The sequence below is a fragment of the Rissa tridactyla genome, chromosome 6 (assembly GCF_028500815.1).
Source record: "Rissa tridactyla isolate bRisTri1 chromosome 6, bRisTri1.patW.cur.20221130, whole genome shotgun sequence".
In the NCBI taxonomy this organism is placed as follows: domain Eukaryota; kingdom Metazoa; phylum Chordata; class Aves; order Charadriiformes; family Laridae; genus Rissa; species Rissa tridactyla.
The window spans coordinates 32430542-32450556 of NC_071471.1; the positions used below are offsets into that span (position 1 = coordinate 32430542).

The 20015-nt window shown below is 41.5% G+C and overlaps 1 protein-coding gene across 3 annotated transcripts in view; it reads left to right on the top strand.

Moving 5' to 3' along the window:
* MME (membrane metalloendopeptidase) overlaps positions 1 to 6422 on the top strand; it is a 62992-nt gene extending 56570 nt beyond the window's left edge. For all 3 annotated transcript variants that reach the window (XM_054206886.1, XM_054206885.1, XM_054206884.1), the window contains exons 21-23: positions 1150 to 1245; positions 1657 to 1733; positions 4985 to 6422. In XM_054206886.1, the coding sequence (XP_054062861.1) occupies positions 1150 to 1245; positions 1657 to 1733; positions 4985 to 5084 (273 nt within the window). In that variant the 3' untranslated portion in view covers positions 5085 to 6422. The remainder of the gene's footprint in view (positions 1 to 1149; positions 1246 to 1656; positions 1734 to 4984) is intronic.
* The last annotated feature ends 13593 nt before the right edge of the window (positions 6423 to 20015 follow it).

Sequence of the window (20015 nt, forward strand, 5' to 3'; positions counted from 1 at the left end):
GCCAGGCTGGATGGGGCTCTGAGGAACCTGGTCTAGTGGGAGGTGTCCCTGCCCAGGGCAGGGGGGTTGCAACTAAATAGTCTTTAAGGTTTCTTCCAACTCTAACCATTCTGTGATTCTATGAATAAACAGGGGAGGAATGAACCCTTTGATCACATCTTGATTATCTTGGAGATCATTTGTGCCTCCTTGAACAGAGATAGGCTCAGTCACTTAGCCAGGGATCAATGCACAGGGAATCCCCAAATCATGTGAGACACCTCAGGTATGATCGGTTTTGGACTGTGCCTTAGAAAGCAGCACAAACAGCTTTTCTGTGTGGATCTTTACCATGCAAGGTACATGGTGAGGGTAACTGGCAGTAATGCCTGACCCACAGAACCTGCAGGAGACAGGATGCAGGTGAATCTTTATACAGACAGCTCTGAACCCCATCAGTGTGGAGGCTGGTTTAGCACAGAGCTTGCTCATGCCTCACTACACCTACCCCTCGGTCGATGTCAGAGAATCTCACAGTCGTTTCCATTATAGAACATATTCTGCTTTTTTAACAAACAGCCACCTTGCTTTATACAGTCATTAATTAACCCTGTGAAAGGATTTGCTAGGTAAATATGTAACAGTCCAATGGATTTTACTATACTAGTTGTTATAAAGCTTGCTGAAGAATAGTACTAGCTCTCTGTAGCTACTGTATTTCAGAACACAACTGTCCTCCTTTGCATTCGTAATTTCTTACCCTGTAAAAAGATGCATAGTTACGCAATAATCTTGTTATGTGGGTGTACCCATCTTACTGAAATTTTCCATTAGCCTTGACTTCTTTTTGCTACAATAAATTGCCTTCTTTAAGTCTGTTTCTCTTACCATTTATTCCAACATAATTGGGGCAGCTTCACTAAACCTGGTGTAAAAACTACTATAAAGACCATTCAATGAGAAAACTGGCTTGATTCAGTCAAGCCACTGGTATACAGTACTGAGAAATGGCCCTGTCATCTTCTCTTTAAAGGTGGCATGTGGAAAGATGGATGGCCAAGGTAGTCAATGATTAATTATGTCAAAATCCCTCCATGTTCCTCCTTTTCATTATTTCATTTTGACTGTCTGGGATGAAGTTGAAGTATTTCTACTCAATTCATTCTACAGGCCTATGAAAACTTTGTGAAAAAGCATGGAAAAGAAAAACTTCTTCCTGGTCTTGAAATGAACCACAAACAGCTGTTTTTTCTGAACTTTGCACAGGTATTCTATACTTCTTGACTGAAGGTTTTGAAAACCACTTTGAGTTACAGCTTAACAGTAAGTCAGAAACAATAGACTGATTTTCACAGTTTCACTAAGAGCTGGCAGAGTTGCTAAGCTGAGCAGTGTTCACTACAAAGTAGTGAAAATAAAGTCTTGTTAAGTGATTTTTATCTTTCCTAAATAAATGAATTCAGCCACAAGTAAGTCTGGTAGACAGTTTCTTGTGCTCAAGTGCCATTGTCTGAGGAGTAAAAAAAAGTATACTTTTTTTAACAAAATATACTTTTTTCCTATGTTCAAATGTGAAATTTATTCTCACGACATTAAGTATTTCATAGTGAAATGACAGCAGGTCTCTTCCTGGACAATCTTATGGCTAACAAATGCTTTTCTTTGTTACGTGTGTAGGTATGGTGTGGAACATACAGACCAGAATATGCTGTGAACTCCATCAAAACTGACGTGCACAGCCCAGGCAAATTCAGGTCAGCATGTATAACAATCTTCAGTGCCATTTCCAGGTGCAACACAGCTTTTAGCTATAGAATTTAAAAGAACTCTACACAACCTCTGCATATGCAACCTCTACAAGTTGCACTTACCAGGGTAGATTTAGGCATATACATACATATAAGCACAGCACACTCAAAATGGTTGAGAGAGAGAAAGACAGACTGTCCCTCTAGACGTCACAGCGCTGTGCTGACAGAGCAGGCACAGTCCTTCCCAGGTAGCTCCCCAGGCAGCATGAGGCTGTGAAGGAGTTGTCCTCACCCTTGAGATGATACAACTTAATTCTGTCCACTCTGTTGAGAAACTTTGAACAGTCATCATACAGGACACAAACACCATCACCTGGCTGTTACCAAACGTGCATGATTGTTACAGCAGAGTCCAGTAACTGTGTCTGGAATCCCGTGCTCTTCCAGAAGTCCCCTGGCTCCTGCAATAGCTCCTGATAGGGTTCTCATAAAGACCAAAGGCTATGGATGCAGTTCTGGCCTCCACTAAAGTCACAGGTAAAATCTCCAGTTAATCTGTGGATTTTAAACTCTTCCAAGCACAGAGAATTCATCTTCTTTTAAACAGTAATACTGGCATGACAGAGAAATTACCTTCTGTCCGTAGCCTTTGCTATCATAAGAATGAGGAATGCCTTTGCCATCGAGAGCTAGAAGGATGTTCTGTTCCAACAGAGCGGATTGGCCCATCTTCACTGTTACCAGCATTACTCATAATGCCTGCAGCCCAGAACTGGGGCTCTGCTGTGCCCCAGGTGTTATACAAGCTCACTATTTGTTCTCTCTTACAAGAGTAACAGAAGTGAGTTTTAGGTGGAAGATCACTGCCCCTCAATCAGTAACAAACCTCTATGCTGTGGTGCAATAAGCAAATTTGTATTTTCTGCCCTGTGTACTCAGTCAGCCTTCCCAAGGATAGGTGGGCTTGAATTCAGTAGAGTCATGCGGGAAACTTGGCTGTGCACGGTGGAAGCCTTTGGGCCAGACTAGGTTCTTTTCTTTTGAACTTAAGTCAGAGGGACCTATTCATTAGTAGTGTAACAATGGTTTTGCTCTAATAAATCTGTTTGCTCAAATGCCATGAGATCAAGTAGTGATGTAGACATCACAACATCCCTGTTAGGTTTGAAAGGCTGTGTCATCTCCAGGATTCACGTACACAATAGCTGATTTCTTTCCTGATACAATTCAGTACATTAATTCCAGTATCTTTCTTTCAATGGCTTTTCACCAAAGAATTATATTGTTTATCCCACATACTCAAATATTTAGTGAAAGCAGTGACTGTTCCTTCAATGGCTACTTGACTGGCATTTCACTGTGGGTGGTTTTTGTACTATCTGCAGATCTCTCCGGAGGCAGTTTATGCATCAAGTCCTAAAATCAGCCAAATTTGGTCGCAATGCTAATGAGGCTCTGCAGCAGTTCTTCAGAACTGTGCCTCCTCTTTGCATATCTAATTTGTATGAGTCATGAGTCCTTTAAAGTTCACTAGTTCAGCATCTCTATGTAACTGTATTTGTGTATGTCTTGGATATATTACATCATGTATTGTGCTGTTTTTACAGTATGAAAGGTTATATAAACTTTATATGGAATTAGACAAGTATTAATGAGAAACCATACTAACATTTTTAGAATGTGAAGTGATTTTCAGGAGGAGGCCCCCAAAGAGCTCTACAATAGAAAGCATTTCAGTACCTGATATGTTACTGACACATAGTATGTTAGTGGCTCCCAATGTGCCTTTTTTTTTTTGTTTGTTTTTTTACAATTTTTTTTACTGTTTGTTGGTTTTAACACCTGCTACACTAACTGCAGACTATTTCTCCTTACAGGTAGGACAGGCAGCTCTTCATAAAAATTGTTAATTGCATAGTACAGTTTTTGTTTATGGGCTAACAACTGAGTACCGGACAGGCAGAATCTTTTCTCCACTAGAAAAAGAAGTTAATAGCAAGATGCCTTAGATCAGGTAATTGTCAGAGGCAGGGGAAAGGATCTGTATCCAAGCGTCAATGTGCAAAATTAAAACATAGCAAGTACAATAACAGACACAGGTCAAGCCCTGCTCATGTACCAAATCCCTCTAGTTCTGGGGATATTAGTAAATGAAGCAGGATTCTTCTCCCACTGCTGTTTTCTCTGTTTGTTAATAATAAATATAAGTAGAGTTTTATTACACCCAAAATACCTTTTGTTCTGTTTCTGGTAAAATCCCATTTTAGCCATTCTAGTCCTAAAGAGCAATGAAGCGCTGATACATCACTTAAATGCATGACCTTTTTTGTAATCATTTCCCTGTGCCACCTCCTGTGCTGCTGCTGGCTCCTGAGACCAGTTAGCAAATAGGCTTGCTTTTGATCTTGTAGAGACAGTCAAATTGTTGCAGATGTCAGCTCCTGATCTTCACCTCAACTTCCGTGGACACTTCCTGGTTCTGATGAATCTAATGATTAAGATTATTCACAGAATAATCACAAATTACTCAAACAGTTCTTCAAATAATTCCTGGTCCACAACCAATGTGCACCAGTATCTATATTTGACATTTGAAGCTGTTTTCCTGCATAGGTATGTGCATGCTATATTTCCATTCTTGAAGGAATGAGCAACTCCTAGCAGATACATTCACATATGTTCACAATTACACATATAAATACTGCTTTAGCTGGAATGTCCTCATATTCACTTGAAAGCTGTTCTTTGTATGAGCCTTTTTTCCAGGAAACTCATTCACTGGAACATTTGTGGAGAATGCCCAGAAAAGCAGTATGATCTCAGTTAAAACTTGATCGGTGTAAAAACATAAATGAACATTCACTGAAAAGTTATACCACAGTCTGCTACCTCAGGGTCTTGTTTTCCTTTTGCCAAGAAACTTGTCTGCAAAACGTAGCTGAAAAAATTCTCAGTGCAAAGTAACAAGAAGCAATAAACCTGTTCTTAGTGAAATAAATGGAAGTTTTGTGAGAGCCAGGAATGAAGAAGGGGCAGGTCCTATGTTTTGGGTGGCTGCAACAGGGACCATGCAAACTGAAAGAGAAAATATGGCCGCTACTTGAGGAGAAATGGAAGCGATAGTCAGAGTTCAGAAATACGTGCGTTTCCCACAGTATTTTGAGGTGACACCCAAAAGAAGAGAACAATGTGGGTCTTCTTGTTGTTTTAAACAAAGGCAAGCAAAAATGACAAGATGTTGTTTTGTTTTAAAGGGTCATCGGATCATTGCAAAACTCTCCAGAGTTTTCTGAAGCCTTTTCATGCAGCAAGACAAACTACATGGATCCTGCTAAAAAGTGCCGAGTTTGGTGACAGAACTGTAAACCTCGCATCTCGAGAAGCTGTCCAGAAAAGGAGAAATTTTGACCTAATTTTGAAAAGGGGAGGAGGGAAGAAAACTGAAGGAAATATGCTAGAGTAGTCACTGTAATTCTTAGAAAACAGGCAAAAATAAAAAAAAAAAAAATCATACATCAAAACATCAAATGAAGGACGAATGGCAACGCAGCAATTAGCTGCTCTAGCTGATTGGCTGCTTTTCCTGTCACTGAACCCTGCAGAATCTAAATCTATCTACAGTAACAGTCCACTTGTAGTTAATCCTGTTCCCCACTGGCCAATGGCTTTTTGGGTTTATTTTAAAATGTCAAAGTATAACACATTATCTCCCACTGGTTGGTGAATGCATATTTCTCATCAGGCAGAGGAAGGAAATATTAAGTAACACACAGTTTTAGACATCATAACATGATAGTGAGACAACAGTTTATATCCTAAGTGTCAGGCTTTGTACCTTCTCCTGTTATGATAAATCTGTTCTACCAAATGTTTTCATTTTTACTTGAAACCATTTATAGAAGAGGAGTCCAAAGACCTGCTGTACTTAAGTAACTTCTCACTAATTATTCCAGTGTGTATTATCTGAAGTCACTATTTGCAAGTTTACTTACTGCTTTCCAGCCAAACTGAAATTGTAGGTAATTTATTAATTTTTGAACATATAATCTGTAAGATTGTGATCAAAGACCCTTTCACAGTTTTCTAAGCTTTTTCTTGCTTTCTCTAAAATTGGTCTTTTTTAAAGTTTCTAGTGATGTATAAATCATAGTTTTTATATTTAAATCTGAGCTACACTTTTGACTTGAAGTATTGTAATATATTTTATCAGTGGCTACATAGAACTGGGAAATTTGAGTAAAGCATGGTATTAGGCAATAAGACGAAGTCTACAAAATTGAGCTCTCCGATGGAGTATACCAATATTCAAGGTTTCAGGATTACTTTCTCAGTGTTTAGGGTCTGATCCTGCACATAATTTGTACCTGTTCTGATCAATGTCAGTCCTCACATCGGTAAAGCTGCAGAGCTGATTGCAGGAATGGAGCTTTAAGTATGAAGGTAAAAGGCTTTAAATCTGCAATGATATGTATTAAACATCCTCATGCAGATTGCAAAGGAACTTACTGCTTTGTATATCAAAGCAAACAGATTTCCAAAAATAAATACCAGATACCTCAGATGACTGCTACAATAGGTATATTTAAAAACCTATGTTCCTTTTAGCTTTCTGAGTTTGTCATCTGATAAAAACATTTTGATAATAAACTGAAATTATGAGTCAAATGCAACGTGTGTTCTTTATAGGAAGTACAAAAGTACCAAAAAAATTTCTCTGCAAATAAATTTCTGTACTCAACCCTGAGCACCACACTTCAACATCTGTAACAATTGACAAAAGAAGAATTCAAATAATTTTGTTCTAGTTTAAAAGCAGATCTTAGTAGGTTATTTAGTATCCAAGGAAATCACACCAAATTTGACTGCAGAAAACTTCCTCTTCCAAGACACTTCCCCAACAGTATGATAAAGAGAGCAGAAAATAGATTCCTTTTCATGAATTCCCAGCTGGAAGAGTCACGTTTAATGCAAGAGCAATAGCAAAGGCATCCAGTAGCAGCCAGCACAGCTCCATTGCTGCTGGAGGTATGGTGGCCATACCTTCAGTTTCTACGAAGCAATGGAAGGATCTTGGGTTGTGGTGCACCTGGCAGATCAAGTGTCTGTAGGCAGCCACAAAGCACGTTTCCACAGGCCCTTCTGAAGGCATGTGCCATCCAGGGCAGAGAGGAGCTGGAGGGGCCTTGCACCCACACCAGTCGGGCTTCAGTCAATACTGCCTGTATGTCACGCACGACCACAAAAGGGAAGCGGAGTGAAAAATGACAGAAGTTTGAGAAAAGTGGTAGAAAAAAATGAAAAAATTGTGTTAACAGGGTTTTTACCTCTCTGCTGGGCCCCTTCACTCCTCTCCATGTATTTGTCAGAGATCTTTTATACTCTCCATCATTAACCTGATACATCCAAATGAAACTCAATCCTTTACAAATTCAGGCCCATAAAACTGTGAAACAGGAAGTACCATCATCTACATTTTGCAGCAAGAGACAGTAACACGCATCAAGGATAGAAAAGAAATTCAGAAAGTAACTAGAACAGTGGATCGCTAAATACAGCATAAATAATAATAAAGGTAACGATCAATAAATAGAGAATCACTAATAATCAGTGAATAGAATAGCAAATATAATATATTCCTTATGAAAACATGAGTAAGTCAATACAGGTAGATCAGTTCTAATGTCTGTTCAATAGCATATCAGCAAGCTTTTCCGATACACCTTATGTTTCATTTGCCTGCTAGACAGATGAAAAGTAGAAAAGCATATTTATTGTCGGAGATATGGATTCCTCCCTTTCTTTCACCATCCCATTATGAAATAAAGCTTCCCTTATGGAAAATATCCCGCAATGCTCTGGCCAGAGCAGCAACAGATACTCTTTAAGGAAAGAAAACATTGACACATTTGACAGCTGGCTTTAGACGTGTCGTCGAACCCAGCTTTTACATTCATGAATTATACGACTCCCTTCCCAAAACCCCCATTTCATCACTGCTTCCCCCTCCCATCTATTTTATTACAAACAAACCAGCTGTAACAATGAGCTAGGAGTTTGGAAAGAAGCATGTGAAATATAAACCAAACATAACGCATATGACCAGAAGAAGTAGCAAAGTTTCACTAGTCATTGCTGACTGCACAAAGAAAGGGCCAGAAATATCCTCCTTCCATTACATGAAATCATGAAACCAAGTCAATGGACATCTAGAAAACAACGTACAAACACTCCATGATTTGCTATAAGTGAGAAAGGTTTGAAGAAAAAGGACCTGATCAATGTAGGAACCTAAATAGTCAAACTGTTTGTAAAAGTCATGTTTACACATGTCCATGCATCTGTATCACTTCCAAAAACATCCCCGAGAGATCCCCTCCATCCTTCACACAATTATAGAGGCTACATCACCTGTAGGTGCAATGTAGGTGCAAAAGAGACTCCTCATTTCCTTATTCCCACTTTGAAGTAGGCAGGAAAATAAATGAAGGATTGGCTTTATTCCTGGCTAAAGCAGCTGAATCAGAACTGCGTGGGTAGCTGTGACTACTGAAGTCAGCCCTAGTAGGAAATGACTACATGCCAGAACCAAGAGAAAACAAAGAAATCATCTGCAGTACAGATCTGAATCTCAGCGTCTCCCAATACCAATCCCAGGGCCTAGGCACATCATACACCACCCCTTATCAATTCAGTCTTCTCCAAAAGTCACTCGGCACATCAGCTAAGTGCAGGGAAGCCTTGTATTAGCATTTAACAGAAAACTAAAATGTAAAATACATGTCTTGGAAACCAGGCTTTAACCAGTGGCAATTATGATTTCCTCACTCATGCAATAGCAAAATTCAGGTCTTCATAAATAGAGTGAGAAATCTGACATTAAACGAGCAGTGACAATCAAAATGTACCTTTCATCACAGCTTGCAAACTAATTAGTGCCAGCGAGCATTCTCCTTCTAAGAGTGTTAATATGTCAGGAAAGTACTTATAGACATGCCATGGAAAGCATTTACCTCAAATGGCCTCAAAACCAACAAAGGAGTGAAGGACATGTCACTCAACGCAGCATTCATATTTTACTGCTTCCTCAGTTACACATTTAGACACTCTAACAGATTTCACACTAGGAGTTCAACTTGTGTGCAAATGTACTGGTTCTTTCTAGCATTCCCATGAGCTTGGCGTGAGGCGCATGTAAACTGCCAGATTTACTACTGAAAGCTATAAAAACAGTAAACATGGTATCACAAACACTGCATTGCTAGTGTTTGCATTTTCTGTAAATTCAACCTGCCTTGGTTACATTGCCTAGGAAAATGTTTCTGTTTTACTGAAAAGATGCTTAGAATCAAGTTGGCATGAACACCAGAGATATGAAGAATTTATTACAAGACGTAGGAAAAAAAATGACTAGTGCCCTATGAAGTGTGCATCAGTGTGTGTTTCTTAATCTTCAAAACCAGAAAGAGTCAAAGCAAAAAAGAGCAAAAAAAAAAAAGTAATCAGTATTACCTCAATGGAAAGGAAGGAATTTCTGGAAGATGAGAGTATTCCATACCTAAAAGAAAAAAAATAATGTTAATAACTGACGAGTATTTAAATTGATCTTGATTTGTGGATGAATTTGGGATATGTCCTCCTTGTTAGATTCCTCCGATTCCCTCGCCCTTGCTATTTGTATTCTTAGTTTTTGCTTTGCCTCCACTTAAGTCACCTTCCTTCTGTGATCTCTTAGAGAAATCAGTTCCCTGCAAATAACCACACAACCACATAGTCCATCTGCTGTGTTTTTTCTCATTTCCTGCCCATTTAAGCTTCAACTTCTCCCTCTGCTGTATTTTCCTTTACATTCATACAAATTTTGGCACTATTTTCTTCAGTACGAAAAGCAGTTTTGGATCCTGCTACTGTGCAGGTCTACTCTTAAATCCAACATCTTACAAGTTATAATATAGCAGGAATATCTGCTCCTATCTGTCCAGTACTGGCAGACTGACCTGCAGTTACAAATACCTGAGCAAGCAGTAGCCAAGCAAAAGCCAAGGTACGATAGTACAAACACTGCTTGTGTAAACAGTTAACACTACCCAAATATCGGTTACGTATATCCACCTTCATTTCCTAACCACCAGGGGATGAAAAAAAGGATGAAGCCAAGTATCCAAATGAATTATATAAAATAACTTCTGTTCACTTACGAGCTGGCTTTGCAGAGCCATTTCCAGCATCTGTCTGCACAAAGGCTGCTGCAAGTCCAGCAGGATTTACACTTGTCAGTCTCGGCGACAGAAGAGGTCGCCTCAAGAGTATTACAGTCCCTTGCCCCAGAAGCTTGGGCAGGCTGCCATTGTCAAATCCTGCCTAGGCTACTAAAAGCTCTGGGGCGAGCTGCTTCTAAAAGTTCTGGGGAGAGCATCGAGACATGAAGGGAAAAGCTGGAGGGAACATTATCTCTTTCTCATGTTACATTTTACACGTTTTCATTTTGGCTAAAACTTCAGCTCAGCATTTATCACAGTATCCTTGTTAATATCAATGAAATGTACAAAAAAAGCCAAGAACATTTACAGGTATGAACAAAAATTTTTTAATAACTTTCTCTGATCTACTTCAGTGCAAGAAAGGACAGAGTTAAACCCAAAAATAAGTTTAATAAACAGTGTAACTGAGATACAGCAGGATCCAGTGGGCAAACAGCTGCCATTTGTTCATACTTCTGGGAAAAAAAAAAACTACTCAATTTTACCTAAAAAAAAATATTATAAACAACTTATACTATCTCTGTCAGCTTCCATAAAATCTAAGAGTTGGTCACTGCAGTTCTACAGATGTATTTTGATTGTTTCAGATGACTTGACTATCCATAGTATCAGGCTGACAAAACTTTTGTAATGCCTAGTGGAAACTCACATTACAGCAAAGCATAAATAAGATATGGCACACACTGTGTCCAGAGGAGCCATAATGGCTTCACACATCTTCTGCAGCATTGCTAGGAGAGCTTTTTATCCAAATGGGTAATAAGTAATAACTGCCCAAGAAAGCATCTTCCCCAACATTGTGCTTAAGCATAAAGAAAAACATCAGCCAACTTAAGAGGAAAACTGAAGTGATTCAACGCCACAACCTACAGGCAGTGTTGGATCTGAAGTCAGAGATACTCTGGCATTCAGTCCTGCCCCTGGGTCATTCAGAGCAGGCTATGCACTGCACCCAAAGGTTTCCTTCCAATGCAAAACAAGGTACAAAGGCAGCAACACACAGTTGGAGCCCATCCCTGGTACCTTAGTTCCTTTCCTCAAAGAGGTTAACCATGGTCAGTGAAGTATTTTGTTCCTTGCAGACTCTAGCACCATCACATCCTAAACTAGTTCACAGTTTATATGAGGACACATTCTGATTCAAAGGCTACCATGCCCTCGTTTCAGTTCTCACAGGGATGGAGTATCTTGATGCTAGTCCTTTACCTTAAAAATCACTCTTCACTCACAGCAAATTCAGGTGAAAGCAAGAAGGTAACCAAAAAAAACCTACAGGACATAGCATGAAAGGTTTATCAGTCACAGATGTCCAGAAGTGAAACTAAGGCTAGGCTGTCATGGAACTGAGATTAACTTCTTTCCCCACTGCATAGTTCAGCTACTGCCCCAGAGGTTGTGTCAGCCTTCCCTGCACAACCACCACCTCTGCAGTACCTGCCTGCCCTCCTGGGAAAAGCCTACCACTGGGGAGCACCTTCTCTGGGATTTATTCAGAGTCCAAATTCCTTGTTCTTCTTTCCCCCTTCTCCAGGACTTTTACTTTTTAACTCAACATAGAGAAAGTTTTGATACTACTGATTTTGATATCATGGTATTTGTTAATTTTCCTTTGGATATGTCCCAGCGCTTTTCTCACTTGACCATCTGCTGACAAAGACTGCTAAGTCCAGAATTCGTTTTCTTAGCTAAACCACCAAGGAATTCTCACAGCACAACGAGGCAAAAGTCTTTCCAGCTGCTCTGGGATATGTTCGGCCCAAGTGAAGCCCTTCCATACACCGACTGTTATTACTTTACATCCACAAAAAGAGACAACTGTATTTCACACAGATATGCACACAAGTTCAGTGCAGGTAGCTAATTACTGGTGTTTCACTAAAATCAGTGGGTCATTTTATTGCTCTGTCACACACAGGTCTTACTGACTTTTTAGGAAAGGCTACGAAGAAGACTGCTACAGGAACACAGCCTACTTACAGAGTCTACAGCACTAAAGAAATACAGAAAAATAATTAACGATTTTTAAACTAAATTCTGAAGCTGTAATATTCATAGGTGGTGGTTATATACCTCAAAAGTTATCTGAGAATTAAGTCCTCCCACTAACTTAAAAAAAAGTCCAAAAATTATTTCATCAGGAGGTACTGGAATAGATTTTCCTCCAGAACAATCAAAGATGCACATATTGAGTCAGTCACTCATATTGAGTGAGTGAGCATAGCAGAACTTGGAATTACTTTATGTAACACAACCAACTTTACACTACTGGAGCAATATTCCACAGAACAGAAAGCAGTAAGTTCAAAAAACAAACGAAAATGGCAACAATGATCATAAATATATATATATATATATATATATACTGAGTTTTGACAGCAGGGATATTTTTCCCAAATTATTCAGATTCCACGTGTCTCGATGCCTCCTTTCGTCTGCATCAACTCAAGCTGTTCTCATCACATCACACATGGAGATATCAGAACCAAATAAGGGAGGAAGTGATGGTGGTGACTCAAGACAGAAAAAAAAAAAAATTTTTCTTCATAAAATCAGTGTTTAACAGAAGTGAGTCCTAATGAGCCCAAACCAGCCTCTCAGACTCAGTAATGGGCAGAAGGCTGAATCTGTGCCCTGGAGTCCTACTCACCTCCTCTTTTATGAAATTACATTCATTCCTTCATGCAGGCTCAGCTGGCTGTTGTGTTGCCTGGGATTTCACTGTATAATGACACATGTTTTTGCAGCAAACGCTATTACCCCTACTAAGGGAACTGTTTCCTGTATCCAGGAAAGGAATATGTGCACCGACTTCCAAACAATGCAACGCCCTTAGAGCCTTTACAGGTACCATCCAAAATCCTACAAACACAGCAGAATCTATCAATCACACAAGTGGGACAAAATTTCTCATGTTGACACTATTCAGACTTCCCACTCACAGCTTCTGTTTTACACCGATCTCCTGGCGACAGGAGTACCATTCAGTATGCTCTCCACTGCCCATGCAGACCCTCATGTACCAGTTAGATATTACACTACTGGCAACAACAGAAAACAAGAAAATAATTTGGAATAATCCTTTGTGAGATTACGCATTTAAGGCTACTAAGCAGACCATTTTATTGTTCTAAGGTTTCCTTCCTTATATGGCAATTTTATTGACATTTTAAAACTATATGAGAAGACTGGTCTATTTCCACTTGCTATCAAATGTCCCTATCTATTCCAAGTCTTGTATCTCAAACATGATACAACAGCAGAATACCAAACAAGAATAAGCTTGCTATTGTTCTGCTCACTACAATACCAGACATGCAATACAGCATCCACTTTCATTTAGTTACATACAAGCATTGCTATGTATTTACCTTGGAGAAGACATGGTCAAAGAGATGCAAATATGGTGCAAACAGAAAATTGTACGATATATTTTCTGTCGGACCTTACAAGTCAGAATTCATTCCAGAGTTGAACCAGGTCCTGAGAAAGATCTTCCTCTTGCACAGGTCACCTTCTGGTAATTACATCGTGCTTCAACAACAGGTTTGTAAATTATATTCTTCATCCAGAATTGTTCAGATCTTCTAGTACTGTTTCAGTTAGATCCTTGAACATAAAGACTGACACCAGCAACTTGATTTCATATTTTACGAGAAGCTAATGGAGGAGCAGAAGACAGTTGTTCTGCTGGTGTTGAGACCTCCTACACTAGGCTGGACTTTCTTACAGACTGGGCTTCTTGCTCACATGAATTATGTGCCTGTGGTCCAGCTAAGAGGTGATGAAGTGAGGCAAAGCCATTAATCGCCATGATGAGGTATGGTAAGCTAGACAAAATGGATGGCAGAAAGCATAACTCACAACTGCTGTTACAGAAGAGCTCGTGTCAGCGAGGAAGCCAGCAGTAACTCCCAGGCTCTTTCTTAAATAAACCATTTGTCTGGTGCATCTTCAACCAGATGCAACTACAGGAGGCTATAGACTCACCAAAATGTTTTCACCTGTTTACAAGAAACACTTCCTACCTCTGTTGAGTACAGCTTTCAGGACTGGACTCAGTAAAGCCATCTGTCAGAGCTACATTCCTAATTCTAGTTCACTGTTGGTCTCCAGGAGGGCATCTCATCCAAGTACTGAGCTTCTCTGGTTACCTTCTCCCGCCCTTACCACCCAGAATAAGATACTTATACAGAGCACTAGTAGCTACCATTTGATTATTAAATCAATAAGCTATTAAATCAGTTTTAAATAGTTCAGCCTAAGGCACATAATATTGGCCAACTAACTGCATTTTTTTAAGACTATCTCCAATGACCACAGCTACCTTGATATACAAGGGCTTACAAACATTTATTAGACCACATAACTTCATAAGTAACAACAGAAAAGGCTATCACAGACGTGAACCCTATTTGCCTCTAGCCTGTCATTACACCTCAACTGATAAATCACTGGCACTGAAACGGTCACTGGCTATTTGCTTGCATACCACCAGGCTCAAGATCTGGACGGTCTCATAGCAGCATTGCTGTAAAAATGTTAAATACTGATGTATTTTAATCAACTCGCTGTGGCTGCGAACAGGTACAAGCTGACCTCTCTGCAAATGACTGAGGAACTGCAATGCTCTTTCTAGACAAAGGGAACAGAGTAGGGACTTTGGAGAGATGGTTGGAGATGAAGGATGGGCCCCAGCCCTCAGAGCGATCCTTCATTGAGCTTTCCAGTAAGCGCTGCTTGCTCATTGCACCCAGCTCTGGCAGGAATGTCAAGAGCAAGAGAGCACTATTAAGCCTGACCTGCTGATAGCTACCAGGAATACGAGGCACCCAGTTTGGTATGTGCCCACGTGGCTGCACTCAGAGGTCAGCCCCTTTGACCTGGATCACTGGAAGGATGGATTCATCCCCAGCTCTTACAGCTGGCGAAGCACAGTAACATCCTGCAAATCAACACACCTAAACAGTTCCGCAAGGTCAGTTTCTTAAATATCAGCAAACAAAAAATGCAACGACCAAAATGCAATTTTGCTACATAACTTGAAGTATTTGCTTTAAGCAGAAACAAGACTCTGACAAAAATGGAAAAACTTAGAAGTCTCTATTTTCACACAGGAACCGATGTTCTCTGCAGCTTTGTATGATAAAAGTATTTTTAAAAGCAAATGTAATTAATCATGTGCTGCTGAGCCCAGTAAAGGTACAAGGCTGCAAAGCCTCCGCTGCACTCCCAGATGGGAGCCAGGAATCAGTCTGCAAGCTTAGGCGGGATCCAAGTTAGGCCTCGATTTCTACGCACAGGAAGAAATACCATTATGGTTGTGGTTGGAAGTATTTGAGTTTCATGCCCCAGAGGTCTGATGCACTCCTGATACAAGAGAGGGTTACCGAGTCAGCCAGCTACATCCAGCTTTAACGCAAACCAAAAATTGCTCCTACCTGTGCCAGCTCCATCTCTGTCGCAGTTTTCAGGTAAAACGAGGCTTTTCAGGTAGAACGAGGTTTTGGGGGTCTGAGCCAGTGCCCCACAGCCCTGGGGTGGGCTCAGGACGGCCGCCTGGACCAACCCACGCTCAAACACATCCCAGAGGCAGCGTTAAGGCCAGGATGGTCGGGCTCCCGCCCTGGGGAGAGGTGCTGCAGCTGCATCCTGGGCTGCTCCTGCGATGGCTGGGCTGCCAGGGAGGGACGGTGGGCGGGCGGGCGGTGATCCCCGTCATGGAGCCCTTCCCCAGGCAGCCCTGCTCGCCCCCGGCACCACAGAACACCCTGCCGAACCCCGCCCCTCAGAGCCCCCGTAGCTCCACCCTTTCCAGAAGGCGCCCAAGCCCCGCCCCTCAGTGCACCTGTAGCTCCGCCCCTTCGAGAAGGTTCCTCTGGCCCGGCCCCTCTGTAGCTCTGCCCCTTCCGGAAGGTTCTGGGAGCTGCAGCCTGCCGCGCTCCCGGCCGAGGCTCCCTGCGCGCTGTCTCCCTGTGGGGCAGGGAGGGCTGAGCAGGCAGCCGTGCCCCATCCAGCAGCACAGAGGGGCGCTGTTCACGGCAAGCATGGAGAACAGCAGCACCCACTGGGGTTGTGGTCCCTGGAGCGGGACTGCCATATCAGGGAGGAGCAGGCAGGAGTGACTGGGTGTTTTTCACTTTCCACTGTAACCGAGAGAAGGTGAAGTGCAAGGAAGCGTCCTCCATTAACGCTGCTGGGGAAGGGGCTCTCTCTGCACTCGTGGGGTTAGGCCAGCGCCCACAGTTGCTGATATGGTTAACCCCCACTGTGGGAGGCACAGCTGAGCTGGGCCTGGAGCCAGCAGGGGTAAGAGCAGGTTGGGTGCTGGTGTTGGCCTTTGGGGCAGAAGGGACACAAGGGGTGGCCAGCGTGCCCTTTGCGTGTAGGTCTGGACTGGAAAGGTCTCCTTAAGATAAACTCTGGTGTACAGACAGGCTTTCTCACAACGGCTCGGCTCTGTATGCTGTGGAGAGGAACACAGTTATGCTCTTGTGTATACTAATAATTCTTAAATCGGATGACGAGCATTAAACAAATACAAACAAGAGACTGGAACACTGGCCAGGAAGCCACACGCAGCATCCCAGGACAGATGGACAGAGACTCATCCCTAATCAACTTACTCAAATAGCTGTTCAGTGGCTAACAGGGAAAGCCGAGCAGAGGCCATGGTGCAAACTTGGCAACCATTCTTTGGACCAACAGGAACCCAAACATTCCCACTTAGCTTTTGGTAATAAAAAGATGAATAATAAATTAATCAGTAAAAAAAATCATCTTAGAGCACAGAAAACATCATCCTACCTGGAAGGAAACAACAGAAATGAAAAGGGGGCTTGAAAAAGATGCCCACCCTCAACACGTGCAGGCTGCCTTTGCTCATTGAGAACTGGATCTCAGGTGCTGTGATACAGCTCTTTAGACCTAATGGCATTATGCTGTAATGAAGCCAGAGTCCTCTCCAGTATCATAACAACACAAATGTTCTATATACTGGCACAGTGACACAAAAACTGAAGCTATTGCCACGCTTTAATAGCAATGCACCTGAATTTTGGAAGAAATATGAATGTGTATGTTTTCTTCTTCTCCTAAATCACTAGCATGTCTCTATTTGAGAGAAAAAAACTTAGCACCTAAACAGTGGTTTTATTTTTCAAGAATAAAAAACCCCAAACCTTTAGTTACCCAATACACCCCTACAAGTGTGGGAAGCTTCAGTGATCATTGTATGTTTCATTATGCAAAGATGCCCAAGTGGGTTGTGCTGAAGGTGGTTGCAAAAGGCCACGTTGCAGAGTGGTCAGTGCACTTTAAACAGTGCGTGGGATGGATATTTTCTTGGAATAATCCTCTTTTTATTAGTCTGCAAAACCAGCAGGAACATCTTTTCCTTTCTATGTAGCAAACCAGCTTGACAATATTGAAGCCAACCTGGAAAGTTATTTTGTTTTCCTCTGCCAAATCAGATATTTCTGCTCTCAAGAATCAGGTAAAGCTAGAACATATTGTAATGTTTATATTTTATCTCTGTAACATTTTAATTTGAAACATTTGATTTCAAAAGTCGTTAGACACCTGAAAAAGCCGCTTGGGTCAACTGGGTCTTTCAGAACTATTTTCATCAGTGCCTGGTAAATAAACTGAAATATAAAAAATATGTACGTGGTCACTATGAAGTCACTCTGTGCCCCCTTGCCCCGGCCGGGCAGCTCGCACGCCCACCCCAGCGGTGCCATCCGCGGGTCAGGGCCCAGATCAACGCTGCGAGGCAGCTGCAGGAGAGCTGCTGCTGGCTCTGTATTGCGCGGCTGGCGTAACGCAAACCAGATACAGCTGACAAGTTGTGCAGGGTTAGAAACCCACTATTTGCTTTGTCTGCTTGCAAAAGGAAGAATGAGCTCGAAGGCGAGACATAGACTGGGACTTCATGTAATGGCAATCAATCTCTCAGCACAAGGTTTTCTGGGAGATTTGTGGGAGATCTGGTGTAAAAAACAGCAGAGAACTTTGGTGCACCTATCTCTGTCTTCAAGGAGCCTAACTGTTGTCTAGAGTTCAGACAGTCAGAGCTAGTGTCAGACTGGACAGTCTCAGTCTTAGAAAATGAGACATGGGTCCTTGAAATGAGATAATGAGGTGTCTCCTTCAAGTATATGCTTAAACTAGCCTCTTAGCTTGCATAGTGTACATGTACAAGTGAGTTAGAATGGATGTTCTCATCTGGAAGTGACTAGAAGATGGTGATGCTGGAGGTCCTCATATGGAAGCAGCAGCTGCTGCAGAGACTGGGAATCTCCAGCTTTCCAAGAGACAGCACCATTTATCCCCTCCCTTTCAGGACATTTGATGAAACAAGATTGCCCCTTTGCCCTCAGTTTATTCACAGGCACAGTGACTTGGTGTTAAGACAATTCCCAAAACTGAACGTCACACTTCAGTTCTTCTGCTAATAGCTGCTGGCATTGCAAAGGAATTTTCATGGTTGCACTATGGCCAAATATATTTCTGGTTCTTTTCCCTTCCTACAGGATAACAGACACCGATCACAGATGCAGACAGGATGACCGATTGTTGTGCCTTCCTCACGTTCTCAAAATTATACAAATTGCATGAGCAGCAGTTAAAAAATAGTTTCTTTGTCTATCTAGTCCCATCAGGGGTCATTAAAATTTTTTTCACATTCCCTTAAGCATACATCTTGCTAGGATCTTCAAGACATGCCTCACACAATCAGTTCTCTACTTTAACTGAAGACTGAATTATTAATGATTTAGTCTTCTGAGAACTGAAACTTTTTAGTATAAAAATCTTCGAGCTGAAAAGCTCAAAGTTGTCTGTGAAAACACAGTGTCTCAGATTATTTGATCATCATTTCTGATTTAAACGACTGGGTCACAGGAAGGTCTCAAGGCACATTATCTAGTGGGTGAATATAATTATCTCCAATTAGAATTAAAAAAAGCAAAACCTCTAGTACAAAATAATCAGGAGGCCACGATGCGTCTGAGCCACAATTCTGGACACACTATGCTGTACAACAGACCTCCCAACCTTAAAGAAGGCTGATGTTTTCTTTTTGAAGGACGTACATGTTCCTGTTTCATAACAATAGATTCCAAGAATTTTTCCCCATAATAAGGCTAAAAATACTTCCCCAGGCCTCACAAGGAATTAACTCTTGCCTGTTTCTAAAAAGTTTGAAGTTCCTTATCTGATAGCAGCTATTTTAAAAGTTTGATATTCAACGATGTTTTATCTAAGGCCAAATTTCTGAAGGCGGGCATCAGTACTGTACCAATGCTGATTCAGGCAACACTGCAGTATCTTCGGATGGCTGCAAGGCAAACAGTTTAGTATGCCACGTTTTGGTATGTCATGTAATACCAGTCAGCGCTTGCATGGTCCGGCCAGTCTCACCTAGAGGCCTGCGATCCTCTCAGCTTCTGCCCTTGTTTGATAAGTGAGTCTGAACTGCCTCGGTAGCTGCATGTGAGCATGATGACATTAGAGCATGGAAACTGGGAAATTCAGAGAATCAGCCCACCTGCCCCTTGGATCAAACTGCTTTTCTCATGCCTCTTCCTCCTCTTAACAACTCAGGAAACATCTAGGCAGTTTTAAGAACATATAAAGTTGAAGCATTAAAAATGTGACAGAAGGCTCAGCCCTTTCTGCTATGTAGTCCACAGTTAGATGGAGAGGACGGACGTGCCAATGCATTCATTTGGACATTAACCTCCATGGTCAGTCACGTTGCTCTAATGGCATTGCTGCCTTTCTTCACATGGCTTTACCTATACACTGCATGCGTGATCTGTAGCTCACCTCCTATTCTATGTTATAGAGACTTTTCCTAATGCTGCAACCAATATTAAAATGTTTTCCTGTATGCCCAAAAAACTACTGTTTGAAGTAGTACTTGCCTGCAGTTACCATCACTTGGTTCTGTCTTTGCAAACAGTCCCGTAGAATTTCATGGGAGTACTTACAGTCATGGAGACTCGTGCATGAGGGGTTGTCAATA